The sequence below is a fragment of the Microcebus murinus genome, chromosome 1, assembly GCF_040939455.1.
Source record: "Microcebus murinus isolate Inina chromosome 1, M.murinus_Inina_mat1.0, whole genome shotgun sequence".
Classification (NCBI taxonomy): Eukaryota; Metazoa; Chordata; class Mammalia; order Primates; family Cheirogaleidae; genus Microcebus; species Microcebus murinus.
This window is the reverse complement of record NC_134104.1, coordinates 121,845,117-121,869,256: the sequence shown is the minus strand read 5'-3', so window position 1 is coordinate 121,869,256 and position 24,140 is coordinate 121,845,117. Positions and strand designations below refer to the sequence as shown.

Below are 24,140 nucleotides of genomic sequence, written 5' to 3'. Positions count from 1 at the left end.
TCTCCTGGCCTACAACTCTCCTGCCGCAGCCCTAAGAGGCAAGCTGTGGTCCTGCCACAGTCCCTCCGGTCCTCTCTCAGGGGATTCTGGCTGAGAGCACTGAGGGCAAGGCTGAAACAGCAGAGTATTTCCCTCTGGGCTGGGAGGATCATCGTGGGCTGAACCCAATCTGACCATCCCTAACAAGGAGCAGAGTGAGGCTGGTCTGTAACCACCCTCCCGTGGCCGCCGTGTGTGAGGCAAATGCCATTGGGATGTGGGCCCAGGCTGTGGGGAGCTGACTCCCCGGGCTCAGCAGGACACAGTGTGTGCCTGGCAGGGTGCCCTCCCCTTGGCCTGCCCCAGTGCCCCAGGCTCTCTTGCTGATTCCATGAGCCCAGTCTTCACTGGGCAGGGACTGTGCGTCTGGAGAGATGACAGTGCAGCTGGCCTGGCCTCTGAGAGGGTGGCCAGCAACTCCTGGCCCTCCTTCGGAATTGGCTTCAAACTCCTTATCTCAACCAAGGGAGAGAAAGCACATGGTAGGGCCCCTGGGCTCAGGTATGCCCTCACCCCTGACCACATGAAGTAGAGCTCAGCCTCACACAGTCTAAATGGATCTAAGGCCATGATGCATGTATGAGAAGTGACTGGCCAGTGACTGGGGACTGTTTATAAAGAGACAAGGAAAAGATTTCAATGAGCAGAGCCCAACAGACGTTTTATTATTAGACATCCGTCTTCCTGTTCCATTCTTTTCCCATTCCAGCCACTTCTGTCTGTGTACCATAGGTATTACAACCTATAAAATAATCCTCTCCCTCTGTCATTCTAATTTATTCATCTCTTGGAGCTGGTCTATACATCTGACTAAAGAAAAGAGCCTGGTATTTCAGCAAAGCAGAATCGACTATTTCCTCAGCACATTCCTGGGCAGCTCATTTATCCTTGGACACTTTCAACTCCAATACAGTGGACCAAGGGTGAGCATCTATGGGCTGGGCTTCTCACAGCTGCTCATCACAAAACCACAGTCACTTCCTACAGCTCTTAAAACAAGTGCAAATTCATCCCAAGCCAATACATTAACATAAAATTAGCTCCAAAGCAGTGATGTTTCCAGGATGCAAAACCACTCAGTAAGGCTATTTCCCAACCCAGATTACATAAAATTTCACAGGGGAAAAATCCCACTGCAAATGGCCCATGGTCAAGCATCATAGAACATACAAGGAAATAATCCACCACGAACAAGAGCAAGCAGACACAAGCACTGGGGGTACTAATAGTCTCAAACATTGAGCTAACAGAACAATCTGAAAAAGAGTATAAAATAAATGCATTTAAAATAATGGAAGATATCACAGAAGAAAATAGAAATCATAAGAAATCACCAAGAAACCATGAAAACTATGAAAGAGAGATGAAGAGACAAGAAGGCCAGAAATGGAAATGTTGAGCACATATATAAAAAGAGTTCCAGGGGAAAGAATGAAGAAAATAAGGATGCACATTATCTGGAGTATTTTTGGCTGAGAATTTTGCAGAATTAAAGAAAAATCTTAATTTTCAAAAGATTTAGCACATCGAACTTCCAAAAAGATAAGTAAAAATTAGCCCATACTCAGATACCTTATGGTAGGCATGTAAAACAATAAAGAAAAGAGAGAAACTTAAATACAACTTGAGACCAAAAAATAGGATACCTAAAAACAGATGACAATTAGACTGATGGAAAAGTCCCAACTCTATCAAGAAATGCCAGAAGACAGAGGCATGGTAACTTCAAAGTGCTGAAAAGAAATAATTATTAATTTAAAATCCTGTTTATAGCCAAGCTATCATTCAAGAACAAGGGTAAAACTGAGGTATTTTCAGGCAAAAACTTGGAGATTTTCTCACTCATTCTCCCATCTGAAAGTAGCACTAAAGGATACCCTTCAGGAAAAAGAAAATTGAATCAACAGGGAGGGTGAAATGCAGGAAGCAACAGTGAACAAAGAAACCAGTAAACTTGTGGGCACATACCAGTACTTATATTAAAGAAGCACTGACTTAAGTATAAATAACAGTTTAATAATAATTTATAGTAATGACCTCTGTAGAGAGGTTAAAGATAGGTGGAACTAAAATACTGGTCAACAATAAAATGGAAGATGGAAGAGGATGACGAGCATTAAGATATCCTAGGATTCTGATTTTGTTTTGGAGAACAGAGACATTCACGAACTTTAGAGTTTGTTAAATCATAAGGTCTTAAATTTTAAATGTAAGAGCAATGGTGAGGCATGCTCTTGGCATGTTCATGGACTGGCAGAGTCCTTGAATATAGTGAACATGATCACTTGAGATTATAGCAGAAGTACATTATAGCCTAAAGAATTATGGAAGAATGTACAAATGTCACCAAGTATTATCATTAAGCATCGAGAAGATCCACAGATCTCATTATGGTGGACACTCCTCCCGCCAAGTGCCATCATGGGCACTGCTCACAAGTGTCCCCAGGCAGGTGGAGCTTGGGTCATTCCTGGCATGAAGCACAGGGGATTGCAGCAGGAGGTGAGCCACAGTTGCATACTCTTTCCTCAACAAGCCAGAGCTCAGACAGCTGCTTCACAGTTCCCCGTACTTCAGTACATTCTGAGCTTCGGATGTGCTTTGGGGAGAAACAAAACAATAAAAGCCAAGGAAACTCTCTGGCAGGAGAGGGCGGCATAGCCCAGAGTGGTATCCACTGCCCCAGGAGTGTCCCCACTAACTTTGTGAGGTGCCAGCCCATTCCGTATCCCCCTGAGGCAGGGTTTGGAGGCCACTCACCGACACTGGCCAAGGTGTACTGGTAGGGCTCCGAGAGGAAGTGTGGGAGGGTGAGGATGAAGGCTCCCGCAGCCAGCAGCAGACCCCCGATGCCGATCAGCCGGGGACGGTGCACCCTGCTGCCGAAGTAGCTGACAAAGATGATGAGGATGGCATTGCTGATCTGCAAAGAGAGCAGAGGGGCAGAGTGAGACCACAGACCCTGCCCTGACCCACGCACAGCGGAGGTCTGACCACACCTCATCCAGGAAGACCGGAGAGGGAAGTCCAGTGTCAGCTCACAGTGTCAGCCTTGCCCACGGAGCCTCGCAGCGGGCCAAGCACGGCAGTTTCAGTTCTCCCTCTGTTGTCAGAAACCCTTCCGGACCACAGAAAGCTCATAGCCTAAAATCCATCCATCTTAGGACCTAACCTTTTGGGGCAAAATCCAAGGACGCCTCCAGTCCTGGCTGGCTCCTAAGAACAAAATATGATCCCTAATTAAACTCCCAAGTTTAGCACATTAACTGCCATGTGAGTTGTATTTAACTCACTCTAGTTTTGAGCCTGGGGCCTTGTGAAGCATATGCAACTCACATGTCTGCTCGCCTTGGGAGTCTTGAGAAGTATTTTTCAAGTTGCATATAACTCATGTACAGAAAGAAAACAATAAAAAAATAAGATTTTTTCATTAAATTAGAAAGGATTGCTTTGTTTTAGAAGTTTCTATGATATTTTCATAATAAAACACTGTGGCCCCAAGGAAAAACTTCCTTTTTTCTAGTGTGGCAGTCAATGTGTTAATTAAGTACTAATTAAAGGACCCAAAGACTCTAGAATAACAACAAAGCAACATGCTTATCTCATTTATTCATGCAACAACCTTTATTGTACAGGTGACAAAACTGGGGCTCAGAATATTAAGTAACATGCCCAAGACCAATGAGGTTGGGAGGTGGCTTGAACCAGGCTTGCCTGACTCTACAGCACCAAGGTGTAACTACAGTGGTCTGCTGCCTCTTGAGAAGGGGGTTTCTGCACTGGCAGCTCTGCTACTGCCCTGCCCCTTCCCTTCCCTGGGCCTGTTTGCACTCATGTAGAATGAGGGATGAGGACTACAGCACCCTTACATCCATTCCCAGCTAGAAACATTGCTAACCCCATGTTCTCGGTGCTCCCTGGCAGGTGTGCTGAGTTCCACCCAGAGCCAGGGAAGGGAACTGAAGGCTCCGGCTTGGGGGAAGGGTCTTCAATGGTAAAGGCGGTATTGGCATGTTCTGACCATCCAAAGCAGCGTCCTCTCCCCAGAACACAGTTCACCTGGACTGGAGGAGCCCTGTAAGTCCACAGCATCACCCTGCCCTGTCCACACCCCATCTCCTTCTGGCTGGGGAAACGGGTGCTCCTGGCTCAGGAAACAGGGTCTAGAGCCTCAAGTACATGGCTGTCGCCAAGGTCACCAGTGACCTCCTCATTGCCAAATCCACAGCCAAGGCTCAGTTCTCTTCTTACCTCTCAGCACCACTGATCTAGCTGCCTACTTCTTTCTTCCTGAAACACTCCTTCCCCTGAGTTCCCAGGACACCACCCTTTCCCACTTCCTTCCCCTGGCTGCTCCTTCTCAGTCTCCTTGGCTGGCTCCTCCTCATCTCCCTGAACTCCCAGCCCTGGGCCCAGAGCTCTGTCCCTGCATTCTCAGCTCCTATCAGGGTGAGCTGGTCCAGTCCCTCCTGTGGCTTTGCATGCTTTGTGTGTGCTTCTGATTCCCAAGCTCAGCACATCCGAGCTCTCACTTCTCTTCCTCCCCCCAAAACCCAGACCATCCTCCCTGTCCCCCTCATTTCAGTAATTGGCACCTCCATCCTCTCCGTGGCTCAAGCAGAACCCCTGAACGCCATCCTTGACTTCCCCACCTCACATCCACTCCATCGGCAAATCCCACCGACTGGACTTCAGTAGCCACCCAGAAGCCAGCGACTCCTCGCCTCCTGTCCTGCCTGGATTCCTGCAGTGGCCTCCTAACTGTCCCTCTGCCTCCACCCTTGCCCTGCTGCAAGGGCTCCCCTCTGGTAAAAGGCAGAGTCTGTCCCAGAGCCTCAGGGGCTGCCTTGCCTGCCCTCCCTGGTCCACTCTGCTCCCTCTCCCTCCCTCCAGCCAGCTGCCCCAGCTGTTCTACAAACACACCCCAGGCATGCCCTGCCCTGGCCTTTGTACCTGCTGCTCCTATCCTATTGTCCTCAGGGCTTCCTTCTTATCTAATTGATTTCAGGGCTCAGATGGAAACTTTTCATTAAAGCCTTTCTCTTATCTCCCCCAGGCCCAACTCTTGGGCCTGCATACCCTTTCCCCTACACCACTCTATCTTCACCATCATCTGACCTACCTTATGTTTTATTTCTATAAATAAGTATCATATTTATCCTTAGACTGATATGTGAGCAGAGATGTTTGTCAGCTCATTCCTATCTCCCCAGTACCTGGAACAGTGCCTGACACATACTTGGTGCTCATCAGTATCTGTTGAACAAATGAATGAATGAAAGAGTAAGCAGCTGGCTTTTTTAAGACACAGCTACCCGGGAGCCCCCCTCCTGCATGCCCAGAGAAAGGGGGAGTGAAGGGGTACAAGGACAGCCCCAGCTAGGCAAGGAGTTGCTCCAGCCCCTGCCAGACATAGTTCTAGGACATTCTGAAACCTGTATCTGGAAAGAGAGCTTTATTCTCACGCTTCATAGATTTCATTTATTTCCTTCTGTTTCCCATAGTTTCTCATGAGATGACTGTAAATGTCAGATGCTATCAGCTATGCTGACAGAGGCTGACTTTAAAAGGTCTGGGTGCGGGATGGTGGAGGGCCCAGAGGGCAGTTTAGGGAGGAGGGGTGGGGGTGCCTGGGCCCCACCCATCTGGAGAGGCCCTTCGCGCTCTCCTGGGGCCCGGGCTGTGGGAAGCTGGACCTCCACAGGTGTTATGGCTGATGCTGGCTTAAGACCTTGTTCTCAGACTTTTCTTCAGCCATAGAGTCCCTTTGAAAAGTTTATTTTTCCCTAGTATAAAACAAACCCCCCAAAATGCAGCTGTTCTGTCTGAGAAGAGGACCTCAGGCCTCAGCCCCTAAACAGCCCCTAAAACAGCTCTGTGGACTTGCTGTGAGATCCTTTGAAAGCGGTGACAAAGCGTATCTGTAACACGTCCCTGCCCTTTAAGGTCGAAGCCAGAGGGGCCCAGGGAACAGTGGGAGGCACTGAGGACAGGAAGCCTCCAGGCTCTCCTGACTCTGTGCTGCACCCTGGCCTTTTGCAGTGGACAACAGAAGCTGCGGCCCCACAGGGCCAAGATAACCAAGTTCCCCTCCTGCGCTGGCCTTTTATCCCAGCCTGTGTCTCCCCCTCACCTCACCTGCAGGTCCCTGGGGGCCTCTGTGAGGTCCTGAGGCTCACGTCCCCTGGAGGCCCGCTACACACACAGGTCGTGTGGTCAGGGGAGTGAACTATCTGATCGCGTTTGCCTCCAATCACGCCCACAGGCATGATCTAAAGTCAGATGTTGAGAAGTTCATCTGAGATTGGAAAGGAGAAGATTCAGTGCGTGAGTTATCTTTATTTTTGATTGAACTCTAGCTCTGGGGAAGTATTATGCCCTTTCATGGCTGAATCCACCTCTAGTCTTAAACAAACCCTGCTACATGCCCCAGCTGGCTACCTCCTGCTCCTTGGAGCGTCCCATTATTCCCGAGCCCACATTTTTGTTTCAAACATAGGGACATCAAGAATGAAAACGTAACCATGGAGATTGCGGATGTGGCTACCACCTGGGCTGAGGTGGAAGAGAGCGTTTTCTCTGCACGCCGGCTCTGGTTTTGATCAGCAGAGGAGCCTAGAACATTGTGCTGAGGATTCGGAGGCTGCGTGTGGACTCAGCAGGAAAGGACTATAGGTGATTAGTGACACCTGCCAGGGCCATGGAACAGGACTGTGGGGACACAAATGTCAGAGGTTTGTTTTCCCTGATGAGTCATGAGTGAAGACAACATGTGCCAGGGGCATTATCAAAGTCACGGGCCAGCGTGTAGGAGGTCGCATTCTGCGTGACTGCAGGACAGGGACACCAGGTCCCGCAGCCTACATGGTGAGGCAGACGCCAGCACCAGGCATCATCAGGAAGCTCAGGACAGACATACAAGCAGACAGACAGAGGCACACGCATACACACACACACACACAGACACGGACGCACATGCATGCAGGGAAAACAGTGAAGGCACACACATGGGCCTGGGAGTTCAGAGGGGGAGTTCGGAGGCCCTTCAGCCCAGCAGGGACCACTCAGACAGGCTGCAGGACCATGTGTGTAAATGTGCAGGCATGTCACGTGTGCGGGGAGCAGCCCGTGGTGGAGAGCACACGCAGAGAGAGGCACCAACGGAGACTTCAGCGAGGAGTGTGGAGCACGTGAGACTGGGCGGACAAGGGACTGGAGGTGCGGCAGCGAGGCCAGCTGTGGACTCACAGAGGAGGCCTTAGCAGGCGGCCATCAGACAGACCCAGGCTCAGACGCTGGCTGTGCTGAGCACATGACATGTGGCCGACCTGGGACAAAGCACTCAGGCTTTCTGACGCAGGTTTCCTCTTCTGGAAAAGTGACTACAAAAAGAGCCTGCCACCTAGGATGGCTGAGGGGTGGGCAAAGAGCGGAGGGCCCTGGGGGCGCTGTTGTGAGGGCCACCAAGGGCAGGGGAGGAGTGAAGGGCAAAGCCACGTTCCCCCAGGAGTAGGCTGGGCAGGGGAGACTGAAGGGTGAAGGCTAGGGTAGGAGACACCTGCCTTATTCTACAGCCACGTCTTGGCCTGAATCTGCAGAGGGGCAGGGGCGGGGGTGGTCTCTGAGTCACTGCCCGACCTGAATTTCACTGAGTCGAGGGGAGAGCCCATCATGCTCCAGAGGAGTGACTGGGCTGGGGGAAGGGAGGCCACTGCCTCCATCCAGGAGGAGCAGGAGGGAGAGACAGGAGACAAGCCAGGCCGGGCGCCCCCCTCCATCCTGCGTGTGAAGGAAGGGCCCTGCTGCTGCCCTCACTCTCCCCCAGCTTCCAGCAGCTCCTAGCAGGCCCTGACCCCCAACCTCTGACCTCCGACCTCAGGCTTCTTGGTCCATCCTATCTTCTTTGAACTCTGATTTGTAGTCACCAAGGGATAAGAAAATGTTCAGAGGTCACAGGTTTGGGAGTCAGGGCCATTGAGTAGCTCTGGCCCCTGTGACCCATAAGACAGGGCATGCCTGGCCCGGGGCTGCTTCCCCACCCACACCCCTGGGGCTCATCCTCCCTGGACTAGGGAAGGGACAGAGGGCACACAAGCTCTCTGGGTGCCACCGAACTCAATCAGGGGCACAGAGCTCAGGGGCAGATGGCGCTGCACGCCTGGGGCAAGCCGCTTGTACCTCCAAGCCGGGATCCCCATCCCTGACACGAGCATGAGCAGAGAACTGCTGCAGGCTGCCGTGAGAAGCCCCGAGGTCAGGAGTGGGCAGCTCTCAGCTCAGCACCCGGCGCAAGTCAGGCCTCAGGAAATGTGGCTGCTCTCACCATGCCCATGGGATCTTCGCTGGCTCCCTGGCCCCCTGCGCCCCAGTGCACATCCCAGCCCCTGTGCCTCTGCGTCTCCTGCATCCCGTGGCCAGGGTGATGCACAAGTGGGGCCCATAGACCAGCACCTCCTGCTCACCTCGTTCAGGCTGGAAATGAGGCCCGAGGAAGAACTGGAGAGGCCGAAGCGCTTCTCGATGGTGGTGAGGCTGCTCTTGAAGTAGGAGCTGTACAGGAGCTGGCAGAGCTGCAGGAGGCCTTGGCAGAGCACGAACGCCTGGGGGGACAGCAACAGCCCGTGAGGCCTCTGGACAAGGAGCCCTGGAGCCCCCAGCCTTCCAGCAGCTGGGCCTGTTCCCTCACCTGGTGCCTGGGGCACTTACTTCATAGTCTGGAGGGTGGATGCGTTCCACCCCCTCGGGGAAGAAAACATTAACGGGTTCCTCCGTCATTGCATTGTTATCGCTGGTACCATAAATGGCCCTGTAAAACCACCTTCATTTTCTTACAGGGCTGGAAAGTCACCCTGGGGAAGGCCACACCTGGGCTGAGCACTGTGGGTCTTCCCTAATGGCACACAGCGCACAAGCCCCAGGTCACCTCTCTCCACTCACAGCTCATCCTCCATTCCCGACACAGCCTCCAAGGCCCACCTCTGATGTCTCCAATAAGGCAGCACGATGCGGCCCCCAAACCACCTGGTTTGAATGGATGTCCCCATTCATGTCCTCACCAAGCTTGTTGTCACTTCTTATCAGGGTGTCTGTGACTGTGCTGGACGGATGGTCATGAACTTGAGAAAGGGGCCCAGGCCATTTGTCTCTCTCTCTCTCCCCATGCCCTGCGTGCCTTGTCCTGCGAGTACTGAGTAAACGTGAGCTCAAGGTTGATGGGGACATATACATCAGCGAGGGCGGGAGAGGGGTTTGGTGGGAAAGGGGTTTGGTGGTGTCCTTCGTTGGCTCCAGGCTGGGCTCTGTGCCTTCCCAGGTCCTCAGTTGTTGGGCCAGGCCCAAAGAGACTCCTAGCTAGGAGCCCCACCCCTAAACATCCCCTGGAAGGTGTCCTTGTGGGTCATGCTTTTCCTCCAGGGAAGGGTGGGGTGCCGTTACATTCACAGTCTGCCAAAGTTCTTCCCTTAATTGAAGGGCTGGCATCTCAGGAGAGCAGCAGGGGCTCCACCTCCATTTCCATTTCCTTCCCAAGCTAAGCCTACCTGCTCCACAGGGGCCCTCGCTCTGACTGTGGGGTCTCCCACCTGCAGGACAGAGCTTTTGTGAGGCCAGCCTGGGGCTCCCAACAGAGCCCAGAACGCCCTGCCTATCCGCATGCCCCTGCTCACAGCCTCCAGATCTGAGGAGGTCCCTGCACCCATGAAACCAGACACCTCTCCCAACTGCCAGCTGCCCCTGAGCCTGTGTGGCCACCTGAGTCCTCACTGGTGGCAGAAGGAAGCCTGACTGCCTGGGGCAGGAGCGGCATTCCACCCCGGCCTGCCCAGAGAGCCTCCATGGGGCTTTGTTTCATAAATTGGGATTCTTCTTAATATTTTGTGATAAAGGTATTTTTGAAAATGATCTCATCCTACTCTTTCACAAATGAGGAAACTAAGGTCCAGAGAGGGTGAACCCCAGAGGCTGGCACAGTGCCCTGCACTTTGTAGTGGGCACTTTGGGGCTTAGGTGCCAGTCACTTTACCTCCTAGAGTAGACTAGGCCTGGGCTGCTCACGTGGGCTACCTCCGTGGGTCTTAACTCAGCTTTGCTTCAAAACCACATGGATGGAGGTATCTGAAATACAGGGGTGAGGCCAAGCCCAGACACACTGAGTCAGTCAGTGGGGGGTGAGGCCCCAAATGTGTTGTTTGGGAAAGTCCCACCAGCAGAATCTGGTGGGTGACACAGGTTGCAATTACTGGACTAGAGGACATGTCCTGGGTCTGACCCTCTGTGAAGGATTTGAAAAACAAAAGCAAAGCAACCACATAAATCCCTTAGCCAGAAGGGGTTGCCCCCATGAGGTGGCAGGACCGGCAAGAGCCACAGCACAGGTTGCTGGAAGCAGCACAGATGGTGACGGGATTTGTCAAAGTCCGCTCTTCCTCCTCGGACACAGGCCACCAAAGCACCCTCGAGCCCAGAGGTCCAGGCCAGACTCAGGGAGGGGCAGTGTCATTTTCTCTGATTTTGCCAGATTCTCCTCCTCCTACCAATCCTTAGGGACCAATGCCCCAAACTCTCTAGACCCTTTCTCTGGACACACACCCATTCTGCACATGGGCACGGGCAGTCCCATTGGCCCGCAGGAGGGAGGCACCCAAATCTCAGCTCCTCATCCAGAACTTTCCATTATCTGCTGGGCCTGTCCACACGGACACTCTCAGATCCTTCAGACTCACTTCCCAGATAGGACTCACTGTCTTCCCCATGAGCCCCTCCTCTTTTTCCTTCATTCCCTATCACCTCCACTCTGTTTCTGAAGCCAGGAACGGAGAATCCTGCGGGACGCCCCTCCTCCTCACCCCCTGGCATTTGCCCCATCACGGGGCCCTGTGGTCTCTTCTTGGCGTCTCCCACCTTTGACCCCCTCCTCTCCTCCCCAGGGGTATGGCCTGGCTCAGGCCCGTACCATCTCTCCCCGATTACTGCAGCAGCCTCTCCCAGGCCTCCCATCTGCCTCTCCAAACCTTCCGCCACACCACCCCAGGGGGAGCCTTCTCAGGCACAAGTGTGAGCAGCTCATGCCCAAAGTGACACCCCCTATAAGGTAAAAACCAATGCCTAGTGTGATACCGAGGACTCTATAGGTGCTGGAGCCTGCCTGCCCCTGCTGGGGCTAATCATATTTTACAAAGATGGCCACACCAATCTCTCCCGTCCACATACACCTCTTACATGTGACAATGACTCTCCACCGGGAGGTGAGGTGGGGTCTGTGTTCTCTTCCCCTGAATATGGGCCCATCTTAGTTACTTGCGAGGAGAATGAAGCAGAAATGATGCAATGTGACTGCCGAGGCCAGCTCTAAAAGCAGGTGGAGAGTCTTCCTGGCTGTTCCTTTCTTGAGACCTTTAGAACCCAGACATCACACTGTAAGGAAGCCCAGTCACCTTTCTCAGCCAATGTTTCAGCTCTCAGCCAGCGCCAGCTGCCAGACATGTCGCTGAGCGAGCCTTCAGATGGTTCTAGTCCCAGGCTATGATGCCAGGCAGAGCAGAAATGAGCTATCTCCAACGAGCCCTACACAGATGGCAGATTTGTCAGCAAACTCAATGTGGTCATTATTTTAAGCACAAAGTTTGGGGTTGCTTTGGTTTGTCTCATCAGATAGCTGCTGTAACAACTGCTGCCACACAGCTTGTCATTCAAACTCCATGAAGGCCATACCCTAAGAGTCCCCCAGCTCACGCGTCTCCGTGCCTTTGCTCACAATCTTCCCCTTCTTTGTCCGGATGACTCCCCCTGCCCTTCAGGAGCACTCTTGCCCAGCACAAGGCTCAGTTGTGTGTCTAGTTCAAGGTCATTTCCAAACCTCCCAGCACCCTGTGTGGCTTCTGCACAGAGGCCTCTCAAAGACTGACACACAGCTGGGCGCAAGAGTAGCATCCAGCCACTCAGCGGAGGCTGGACAGAGGCCAGGCTGGGGCAGTGAGCATGTGGGGAGGGACAGGACCAGGGGCTCCTGCACAGGCTGAGTTGACAGGGCTGTCACTGATGCAGAGCAGAAGAAGAGAGGGGCTGTGTCCGCAGCCCAGGAGCCAGAGAGGCAGCAAAGCCATGGGTGGAGACAGGGGCTCAGGAGAGGGAGGACAGTGAGCTCAGTTTGGGAGCAATTACGTTTCCAAGCATTAAGCTCAGGAAAGACCAGTTTCTCTCTCTATCCAAATTAGTAACGAATTAACAGGAGTGACTAATCACTACCAACCTCCCCAGCTGTCTCATGAGAGGAAGATGGGGAGGGCGGGAGAGAAAATCTGTCTCAGATCTTTTCCTGAAAGTTATGCCTTTAGGTATGAAGTCCCCTGTTTTCTTCCCCCAGCTACTAGGCAGGAGACTCCAGCCCCTCCTGGCTGGCTCCTTCCACATCCTCGCCCCCTCACAGAGCCGCCCTCACTGCCAGCTGCTGGCCCTGGCAACACTGTCAGGTCTGGGAGCCTCGTGGGGGCCCTGGCAGAAGCACTGGCATATATCTGGGCCACTGGGTTCCAGTGCGTATGGCAGGTTGAGAAGAATCAGATCTGTGGATGCAGGGGAGGGAAGGGCAGGGAGGAAATGCCAGGGAAGAAGAAAGAAGTCGATGGGTGGTTCTGGCAAGGCCACTCAGGGTCACAGCCATCTGGCCCCACATACCGCACTTATGTGGATGGGACCCTGGGACCATGACCCAGGCTGCTCGAACGTACCAAGTCCCACTACATGGCCAGCATCAGACAAGCAAGAAACAGATGGAACAGAAACCCACCCTAGAGGAGGACACAGGTTTAAGAGTATATTTGGATGGATTGGTGGGAGTAGGAAAAGGTTTGCTAGTTGGGTTGCAACCCGCCATCCCCCATCATTTAAGCATTGTAGCGTTATGGTGTTTGATGACTTGGGTATTGGAGTCAAACAGCCTAGATTCAGATCCTATCTATAAGGAATGGCGTGACCTTGGGCTACTGATTTGATCTCTCTGAGTGGCTGTTTCCCCCAGTAGTAAATGGGAGCTATGAGGCCACCTGAGATGTGAGGATGACAGCAGAGATGTATTTGTGGATATTGGCACCTTCCTGGCCCACAGTGAGAGCTCCAGGGGGCCATTCAATAAGTTGAAGCTTCCTCCACTCCCTCCTCTTGCCCCTCAAGTAATTTAACTTCTCTATGGCTTTTACTTCCCCGTGGCGTGAGAACTCTAGGACAGAGTTTCCCACCATGTGCTACACAGAACACCACTTGCTTGAGATGCTCCAAGCCAGAAGGATTCCCTGGAGAAAAAGTTTGGAAAATATTACGTACTACAGTCCTCGCTCATGAATATTTGCAGTCATATTAGCATAATAAAGGTTCTAAGAAGTCTTTCAGTAAAGACTCCCTTAACTGTGCTTAACCCAACTGTCCCCACACTTCTTTTTCTTAAGACAGAGTCTCCATCTGTCACCCAGGCTAGAGTGCAATGGCATTACCCTAGCTCACAGCAACCTCAAACTCCTAGGCTTAAGTGATCCTCCTGCCTCAGCCTCCTGAGTAGCTGGGAATACAGGTGCATGCCATCTCACCCGGATAATTTTTCTATTTTTGTATAGATGGGGTCTTGCTCTTGCTCATGCTAGTCTTAAACTCCTGGCTTCAAGCAATCCTCCCACCTAGGTCTCCCAGAGTGCTAGGATTACAAGTGTGAGCCACCGCGCCCGGACTCCCCATACTTTTCTAACTATGGAAACTTACCACCACTGCCACCATTTTTTTTTCATATAACAAATACTGGCATTCTGTACAATATACTTTAGGGAAAGATAATATGTCCCTTTTAGACAGCAGTTTATCGTAGAATTTGAATCTTGGGATTTCTTCATAGAAGGAAAAGAAAAAAATGTATTACTGGGCTCTATTATATTCTTTAAAATAGTATGCCATTATTTTCCATCTCCTCACCTTTTTTTTTTCCTTTTTCTTGGCATTTATTGCTTCCTAAAATTACACCATGCATTTGATTTCTCATTTATTGACATTTCCTCCCACCAGAATATAGACTTCATAGTGGAAAGATGATGTGTGTGTGTTTTTAGGACAACAAATGCCCAGTGCCTGAAATTGCCTGGTTCATAACTAGGGCTCAATCATTGTCAGGTGAACAATGTGTCTTTAAAGTACTCCTTAAAAAAAATTTTTTTAAGAGATAGGGTCTGGGTCTGTCTCCCAGGCTGGAGTGCAGAGGCTTGATCATAGCTTACTGTAGTCTCAAACTCCTGGGCTCAAGCCATCCTCCTGTCTCAGCCTCCCAAGTAGCTGGTATTTACAGGTGTATACCACCATGCCTGGCTAATTTTTTTATTTTTTGTAGAAGTGGGGGTCTCACAATGTTGCTCAAGCTGGTCTTGAACTACTGGGCTTAAGCAATCCTCCTGCCTTGGCCTCCCTCCCATCTTGGCCTCCCAAGGTGCTAGGATTACAGGTATGAGCCTCTATGCCTAGCCTCTTAAAGTACTCTAACTGATAAATCCATGCTCCAGAATACAAATCCATCTCTTCAATGCTGCAGATTTGTTCCAACGATCTGTCCTCAATTATTTATAAATTTCCCCTTCGGCATTGCCTTCAATCAGTCTATGAGCCACACAAATTACAAGGCACCAAACCGCATTCATCACTTCAGCTGCCTCTTACTGACATGGCTTAACTCTATACCACTTTTGGATATTTCTAAATCCAAACTAAAAAGTTAAAGATCTCCAGCTATGTATGAAGGGACTTTCTAGTGTGGTGGAAATATTCTACATTTTTATTGTGGTGGTATTTACACAGGCATATACATTTGTCAGAACTCATCAAACATTTAAAGTCTGCATTTTATTATGTGCAAACTATACCTCAGTAAAGTTGGCTAAGGAAAAAATTCACTTAAAAGAAGATTTGCAGCCATGAAGGTATTCAAAATAATGTTCTGAGGCTTTGAAGGGAATTCCACAAACAACTTCCTTTTTTTAAAAAAATTATGAGCATTGGCAATGTCACTGGAACACATTTGTTTATTCAAGGGGCCTACTTTGAAAGGTTCAAAACCCATATAAGTATCTAGGTTAGTGTGTGTGTGCTAATCTAAACACCTAGGTTTACAAGGGGCGTGTGTGTGTGTGTGTGTGTCACAGTTAACATGTCACCTGAGGCACATCTTATAGAAGGAAGCTGGCAGAGGAACCCCATGGAGAGGGGGCAACATTCTTGCAGGCGGGGTGGGCGGAAGGCGCTCAGACTTCTAAATGCGAAAGCCACGCTCACAGCCCTGTCTTTCTCCAATCCTGACAAACACAAAGAGGAAGGAAGCAGAGAAACCAGAGTGGCCATGAAGCTCTTTCTTCTGACAAAGAGGAAACTTTTAACAACCGGTGCCAAGAGCTAAGCAAGGCTGACAAGCTGCTGAGATGCCAACTGAAGGCACAGAGGGGAGCCCCAGGCCCGAACCACTCTTCAGTGCCATGAGCAAGACGGCCCCAAAGGGTAAGCCATAAGGACAAGGAGGGAAGCCCCCCCAGCTCAAGGTGAAGGAGCAAGGGTCAGAGGATAACCTGGACATGGTTTTTTTTTTATCCACATGTGCATGACTCCCTTTTCCAAACTAAACACCAGAACTATGATCTAACCATCGTTGGATCATAGTGGCATCTAACCATGGTTACAGGGACACTAGACAGAAGTCCTAAAATGTGATCCCCAGAGGATCATCACCTGTTTAACGTCTGACTCTGCCGTCGACCAGCTCTGGCTTTGTCCACACAAATCCCGGGGAAGGCAATACTCCAGGAAATCCACCTGATCCTTTATGTCCGCTAGAATGTACCTTCTCTGAAGTGATTCAACACATGGAAGAAGCCTAAGAGTGGGAATAAAACCACTCGGGAGCAGGAGAAGGGCTGGACTGAGACACACAGCTGGAGACCCCCAGTTTGGAACAACTGCTTCTGTCCCTGGATGGCAGCCGTCTGCTTGCCCAAACAGGGCTCTGAGGGGGCAATCTAAATGGAACAACGCTTCCAAAGGAAGGAAGAAGGCAGGGAGGGAGGGAGGAAGGAAGGAAAAGGGAGAAGGAGAAAAGAACAGCACAGGGAAACCTTATTCTCACCCTCGTAAAGGGAGGAGAGCTGAGGGGTGTGATGAGGGTCATTCTGTGCCTCCCATCCTCTGATGGTGAAATCTGGCCTCAGAGGACATTCCGTCCCTCCTGTCTCTAGGCTGAGCTGACTGCACCCCAGACAGGTGGGAACACAGCTCTGAGACTGACACGTGTCTTGGGAAGACCCAGGACTGCACAACCACACTGACAACCCAGCTGGATGTGAGCAATGCGGGCTCTGCTTCACAGTCAGCTGGAATTCCACCTATGTAATTAGAATCTATTTACATTTCTTTTCACTTTTTAATTTTTGCCTTTACTTTGAATCAATGCAATACATATATATGTTTGATCAAAAATCAAGTAGTCTGGAAAGGTTTAGAATGACAAAGTTCAGCCCCTCAGTCAGCTCCAGCCCACCAGCCGTCCTGCAGGTCAGGGACCACCTCTGTCTTTAGTTTTTAGTTTTTCTGTTGATTATACCCACACAGCTCAAAATAACACGCTTGTTCTGCAATTTCTTGACTTATCACTGTTGGGTGCACGCTATTGTGGAAGGGGATTCAGCGCACTTACACTTGCAACCCTCCTTCTCTCTATTCCTCCCAACTTTTAATAGTTCTATTAGTAGTTTTATTATTATTAGACCACTTCACTTTGCGGCATGTGAGCTGGGAGTCAGAGAAGCAGGGCTTCCTTCCTGGGCACAAAAGCTCACACTAGCTAATAGTGCCGTCAAGGAGAGAGGGCTGCTTGTGTTTTCCCTGGGGTAAGGGGCTGTTCGTTCTGCATTAACCCCACTGGGTTCAGCTCCACCTCTCCTTCTGCCGCCTGAGACTCTAAATCTGTGGCCTCTCCAGGGCTGTGCCGAGCCTGAGGGCGCCCTGCCCCTGCAGGCCCCGTGCACGCAGGTGAGGGCCTGCCTTCCTACGTTCCATTGCATCCACTGACACTTCCCAGCCATTGTCCATCTGCTCAAATTACTGAAATGCTTCATCCACTCATAGTCTCTCTTCTTCTTCTTCTTCTTTTTTCCCTGTTATTAGTTTTCATCACTTCTCACTCACTACTTTCACTATAACAGAGGTGTGAGAGAGGAGGGGAGGCAAACTCAGGCTGCCATCCTGAGTTAAAACCCCATCTATTTCCTGATGCACACAAATCGTGCTGTCCCCACTTTTCAATGGGAAAAAGAAAGCCTCCAAGAAATGATACCTGTCAGTGGACTAAGTTGTCAAACCTAAAAGTGTAACCAGGTCCTTCCTCTCCCCACTGCGTTCATGTGTCCTGATACCTCATGGATTTGACTAGAGTCTTCCAAAGCGGTTGTGTGTCTGGGACAGAAGGCCCATGGCCAGAGAGTGGTGCCGGCTCTGGGTGTCTGCCCACCTCCACTCACACTTCTCCTTCTCAGCGTGTCCATTCTCACAGCTCATTCTCAGTCCCAGCTGGCAGTTCACCAGAGGGTGAGATCTGGGAAGTAAGTCTTGGGGTTCAAAAGCCCTAATGCAATGGGGACAAAGAAGTGAACTGAACCCAGAAGGGTGAGTCCTGGCTGCTTCCCAATATCAGAGCTGCAGGCAGTTAAAGGGGGAGGAGGGGATCTGGGTTGGCCCCCCAGAGGCCCATCTGGGGGCCCTTAGAGCTGGAGGGGAGAGCGGGCTCCTTCCCCTGTACCCTCACAAGAAGGAGGAAGCTAAGCCAAGAAGCAGATGCCTCCTGCCGTGGACAGCCCCCTCCAGCCCTCGGCCTGCCTCCCCCTCCTATACCTTCTGCAGGGTGCGGCTTGGATCCAAACCATGGCCGCGAGCCCCAGAGGGGAATGTCTCTTTCAAGAAGTGATTCAGGAAATCAAATATGTTCCCATGCAGGAAGAATGCCTGCACGAGATAAAGCGCAGAGATTCAAAATAGCCAGTCGAGGGTCAGAGTTGGTGGTATTCACAGCAGCAATGATAAAAGGTACCTTTAGTGTTATTAGCATTATTATGAACTAGAAAAAGCCTTTGAAGTCCAAGGTGGACTCTTTTCCCACCTTTCACACCGCCTGGGGGACCCCGGTCATGAAGTCTCTCTGAGCCAAGTCCTCACTGAATCAGACTTGACCAGGGTTTTTCAACCACTTTTTAGCTTAGGACACACAGCTTAGATTAAAAAAATCTCACTTGAAGGCCACCATGTAATTAAAATGGATACTGGAAGTCCCAAGCTGAATAATTTTGTGGTGTTTATTGTTATTTTGTATAGTATCATTTTGAGCTTTAAAAAGGGGGTGGGGGCCTTTGATATGATAGGATCCTGGGGGCCCTTGAAAGGACAAAGATCAGAACAATCCAGAAAAAAAACGTGCAGATTTCCATTGCAACGCCCTTGTTTGAAGGATGATAGGGCACAAAAAAGGGAGGTGGACAAACTTTCTAATTTCTAATAACACCAGCAGTGCTAACCTGCCTTGTGTTTAGTTTCCTTCCTACGGTGCCTGTCAGGAGCTTTGCAGTGGGGTGGAGAAGGCCCAGGTGGCTGCATGGAAGAGCTGGAAGACTGAAGGGTGTGGGATTGCTCGAGGGCAGGGGGAATGAAACCTAAGCACGTGAGACCAGGTGAACTTGCCAGATCAGCTAGAGGCGTGGCGCTCATGGTTTCCTAGAAAAATAAACACTTCAAAGTTATCGCTGACATTTCTGTAAATATGTATCCAAATTCTTCAGAAATTCCAAAAGTTATCTCTTGTGTCAAGCCCGAAAACGTTTTCCTTCATGAAGATCAAGTGCTATCTTGTCTCTTGGGGAAGTTGGCAGGAGAATAATTTGTTAGGTTGAAATAAGGCACCACTGGGGAATCTGCTTTGAATCCGTTTATGGCAGGAAAATGACATTTGGACATGCACCGTATTAACATGGAAACTTCACCGTTTGATATTCTGCCTATTCTTTGTTCTAATAATAAGATGGATGTCAATATTTTTTTTCACATCCTGGAAGCGTTTGAAGATTAAGCCCTTCCCTTCCTGCCTTCAAGGAAAGGGAAGCCAGTTTTTCCAAGCAAGAAAGTAGGGATTGGGGACATGGTATGAGAAGAGCCTAGGGCCGTAGGAGCTGACCCCAGGGAAGCCGGCCAGGAAGGGAGGGACCCCACGTAGCAAGAGGAAGGGAGGGACCCCACGTAGCAAGAGGGCTAGGTGGTGGCCGCAGGGAAGCAGGGAGTGGGAGGCATTTATTTTCTTCACATCACCTTGTTTATTTATTTACTTATTTGTCCCCCCACTCAGTCTTGGTCACTTTGTACCTTCTGCATCTGGCTATCTGGCACATGATCAATGTTCAATAAATACTCGCTGAACAAAGTCAATCTTCATATGAGCCCTGAGAGGTACATGTGATTCCTTTTGTTTATAGATGAGGAAACTGAGGCTCAGGGCAGCTTACGAAATTGTCTCATGCCACACAGTTGGTAAACGGTGGCAGCCAACGGACGCTGAGTCACACCGTCATTTGCCCCACCGTGCTGCCCAGCGCTGTGCGAGTCCAGGGGAAGGAAGATCCTGCGAAACTGTTTGCACCAGGACGACCAGTTTCCTAGCTGTCGCGTGCAGTGGGCTCTCCAGCAGTCGCTGCCGTGAGGTCCTCGGGGCTCCCCTTGCCACTTGTGATGGCACTTGCCATCTGTGTTCTCACTGTCCCTCTGACTAGTCCTTCTCAGAAATCCTCATGGGAGCCCTCTTCTGTCTCCCCATCTGGCATTGACGATGTCTGGGCTCTGCCCTTTTTCTCTCTGCACAATCCCCTGGGAATCCTCGGCTGCAGACCGAAGTCTCCCCACTTGACCCCAGGCCTCGTATCAAACTGCATCCCACACACTTCAACTCCAGCTCCCCATCAGTCCCCCAAATCCACGCCCCCTCGTTACTGTCACCCCACACCATGTCCCCTCCGCTCCAGCTCTCGCCCGGAGCTTCCACCTCCAGACCAGTCTTGCGTCTACTCTGTTCTCCCCTCCTCGGCCACCCTCCAGTCTGGGTCACCTGTCGGCTCCCGCCTGGTTCACTGTCACAAGCTCCTACCTGGCTCCTACACCCATTTGTCTCTCCTTCGATATGTTCTTTAACCAAGAGCCAGAGTAATCTTTTAAGAAACTCTATTGACATATAACATTCACATCGAAAATATATAAATCCTGAGTATAGCTTTAAAAAAATGTCCCAAGCTGGGTACACCTGAGGGACCCATCTCCAGATCAATAGGTAGATAGATCTTTACCAACTTCTCAGAAGCCCTCCCCTCACCTCTCAGTCACCACCCCACCCTCCACCTCCAGGCAATGAGTCTCCCAGCTTCTAACAGCACAGATTAGCAGGCCTGTTTCGTACTTTATAGAAATAGAGTCATTTGGCATCTATCAGCAAGATCTTCCAAAAATGGAGATGAGAGCCTGTTCAGAAGCTGTAGAAAACCCTCCAATGGGTCCCCACCACCTTAGATTAAAATGCAAGCAAAGTGTCCCAGCCTGGAGGGCCCTCCCTACGCCAGCCTCATCATCTACCCTCCGCTCTTGCTGAGCTTCCCACCGCAGTGGTGGCTTGGTACCAAGCTAACCACGTTATTGTTGGGTAAAAGGCAGCTGAGATTTGTAGCTGAAACCACTTCAGGTGATGAGCTTTTGGCAGTGGGGGCCATTCCCTACCTGAGGGCTCTTCATTCCCACCCCTCCCTTGATCAGCTTCTACTCTTCTCTTTCTGGTGGCAAAGAATGTCCCTCCTGTTACACAATCTCTTCTGTTCCTCGGGGGCACTGAGCCCAGGTTGTAATTGCAACCACTAGGAGTGTTTTGGGCCCTGAAGCAACCCTGGCACACAGAGCACACCTGTCACCAGCACGACATAAGAGGGCAATGACCAGAGAGAGCAGGGAGTTTTTGCAAGGAGGAAGCAATCTTCTCTGTAAATAATGATGGATGAACAAATCAATGGGAAAGAATAAATGGCAGTGACTGACCCCACTGATTACCTAGGCATTTGTAAGCAATAAGTATGAGGATATAGAGTTACCAAACTGGGCTATAAATTTGTTGTAGAAACAGGTATTTTCCTTCTATTGTATCTGATTACCTCCCAAAAAAGTTCTGGAGCCAAAGTCAGTTACTTAGCAAACACCGTAGATTCTTTCGCTTTCTTCAGAATTATGTGCAGGGCCAGCTCCATACTAGAACTCCCAACAAATTCTCCAAATCTCCCATTTGGAGAATTGAGACCCAGTTTGGGCTCTTGGTCCTGCCAGGTAGTTCTGTAGTGGACAAGAGACTGGAGACTGATTCCCGAGCAGTGAGGAAAGGAAGGTGTTGGGCTGTTCCCCTGGGGCCGGCTCCGTGGGGAGCCCCAGGAGGTTTCATCGAGAACACGTCAGTGCCCTGGGAGGACAGGGAAGGAGCCCTTACCCTGGGAAACTCCTGCGCCCCGCCACCTGCAGCAGCTCCAAAACAACCCACAACACACCCAGCCTGCTCACAGCTGTAGGGGAGGTCTGAGAACAAAATTTTAGGAGTCTGCCGGGGAACCCAAAACAGCAGATGCTTAAAGCAGGCTGGGCAGGCTGCCTGCCCCAGGAGAGCAGAAGTGCACGGACACCTGCTGGCTCTCCCCAGCCAGGGCGCTGGGCCCGGCTCCTGGTCAGAAGGTCCCCGCTCACTCTCCTGAGGCTACAGCATTCCAGATTTGCACACAAATGCCACACATGGGCTCACTCTGCCTCCAGCTGCACCGTGAGGATGTGTCCCCTGCAACAACCTGTTGCTCGCAGACACACTTTCCCACATGGGACCATTTCCACACCCCGTCCCGGTCACCCTGGCATTCGCCTGCCTGCCAAGGGACCCAGGATTCACAACCATAGGCTGTCTTCCGAGACCCACCGACTCCAAAAGTGATAAGTAGCTCCCTAAAAACTGGGCCCCTAGAGAGTAGGTCCTTGGCAGCCAGGATGAGATGTTCAGGGGGAAGGAAAGACCCAGAGTGCAACCGAGCAGATTGCCCCGGCATGAGAGCATTCTCCCGCTCCTGTAGTCATTCCTCCCCCCGTTTTCCAATGGCAGGTAGAGGATGACAGAGGAAAAGGCTCTTTGCCCAACATTCAAATCTCTATCCCATCAGACACCTCAAGAGAAAGAAACGTCCTCCCTAATCGCCAAGCTATGAGCACAGTTCCGGATTCCACCACTTGCCCTCCTGCAGATCACAGGAGGGTCATGTAACCTGGTGGTCCTGGTTGCCCACTGATCAACAACAAAATCCCAAAGACCAGGACGGCAGAACCACATCTCTTGGGGATGACCCTGGGCAGGGAAGTGGGGATGTCTGTGCCCCACATGCCGAGGGCCTCCACTTCCCTCCCTACAGAGCCCTGCTGGCCTCCGGTGCCACAGGTGGCCCCCCAGCACTCTGCTGTGACCCCAGGGCTGGTCTCTCACCTCTCTCCACCCTGTTGTCTCTGCCTCTGGAACTCCCAGCAAGATGTCAAAGACTTTCTCTGTCCCAGCCTCCTTGCTGGGTACCAGGGGTTAAATCAAGCCTCCAAAAAAGAGATGAGGGAGTCGTAACCCCTTGTACACGTGAATGTGACATTGCTTGGAAATAGGGTCTTTGCAGATGTAATCAAGTTAAGACCATACTGAAATAGGGTGGACTCTAATTCACTGACTGGCATCCTTATAAGAAGAGGAAATTTGGACACGGAGACCACCGAGGTCAATGGAAGAACACCATTTGACAATGGAGGCAGAAATGCAGTGATGCGTCTATAAGCCAAGGAAAGCCAGTGATTTCCAACAACTACTAGAAAGGAGGGAGCCATGGAATGGGTTCTCTCTCGGAGCCCTCAGAAGGAACCAACACTGCCAGCTCTTGATTTTGGCCTTCTCAATCCCAGGCTCTCCTGTCTACGCCGGCCTTTCACCTGTAGCTGGAGGGTCCTGACTGCTCCTGCTCCTCAACCACTTCCCTTGGACGGATGCACAGACCCCTCCCCTGGGGGCCGCACAGCTACAGGAAGCCCACGTATGCTGGACAGGCCTTCCTTTCCCCCATCGAGTCAAGCCTTTTCCTCTCCTTCCTTTCAAAGCTGCCACATGGAATGGCGCCCTGCCTTCTGGCTCGTGGCAAATGCTCACAAGCGCCAGGGGTCAGTCCACAAGGTGCTTCTCCACGGGCCGGAGAATGTCCACCCACCAATTTGTCTAGACCTTATAAAGGACAAGGCTCCAGACTGAGATGCTTTTCTAGACTTTTCCTCCTCTTTCTAGACTTTACACCTGTGCCCCTGGTGTACATCCCAGTAAGAGGCCTCCTTCCCCTGCAGGGAGGCTTGGGGAGGCAGCCCCAGCCCCTGCCACACTGACGCTGTGCCCACCCCTTCAGTGCATCCCTCTGTGTCTGGATTACTGCGCCTCCTCCTCCTGCCTGCTGTCCCTCTGCCCAGAGCACTCTCTGGACCCTCCCTGGCCTCCCTGCCTGGCTGGCCCTGTTTGCATATCACCTGCCTAGGAAGCCTTGCCTTTCCCTTCCCTACTCACCTCCCTGCTCCCACAGGCACCTGAAGGCCTCTCTAACACCATCACACCTGCTACTCCAGGGCAGTGGGGGTGTATAGGGGGGCACACCCCTGAAGACCTTGTTTAGTTCAAAACATGCTGCTCGAGACTTGCCCTGAACCGGATGCTGGGTCTCCCTCTGACAGCTGGGACGGCGCCTCTCTCTGGCAACGGGGCGGACACAGTGCTCAATCCCCTTGGCCTGCAGCTCGGACAGATTCCGTCAGATTTATCAGTGTGTATGTGGGAGTGGAGGGCGGTGCAGGTGGGTGCATTATTGCCAATTTTTGTCCAGAAAGGATATTTGAAATAATATGATAAGCAACTATTTACTGACTATCATTCTGGACCAAACACATTCAGGGGAGACCAAGGGCCAAGCAGGGCTTGGCCC

At 51.2% G+C, this 24,140-nt stretch overlaps 1 protein-coding gene across 1 annotated transcript in view; it reads right to left on the bottom strand.

Annotated features, from left to right (window-relative positions):
* Positions 1-24,140, bottom strand: part of SLCO2A1 (solute carrier organic anion transporter family member 2A1) — a 79,082-nt gene that overhangs the window by 34,189 nt on the left and 20,753 nt on the right. Inside the window, exons 2-3 of the mRNA XM_012766834.3 lie at positions 8,502-8,639; positions 2,800-2,962 (exon numbers count right to left, since the gene is read on the bottom strand). Coding sequence (XP_012622288.2) covers positions 2,800-2,962; positions 8,502-8,639 — 301 coding nt within the window. The remainder of the gene's footprint in view (positions 1-2,799; positions 2,963-8,501; positions 8,640-24,140) is intronic.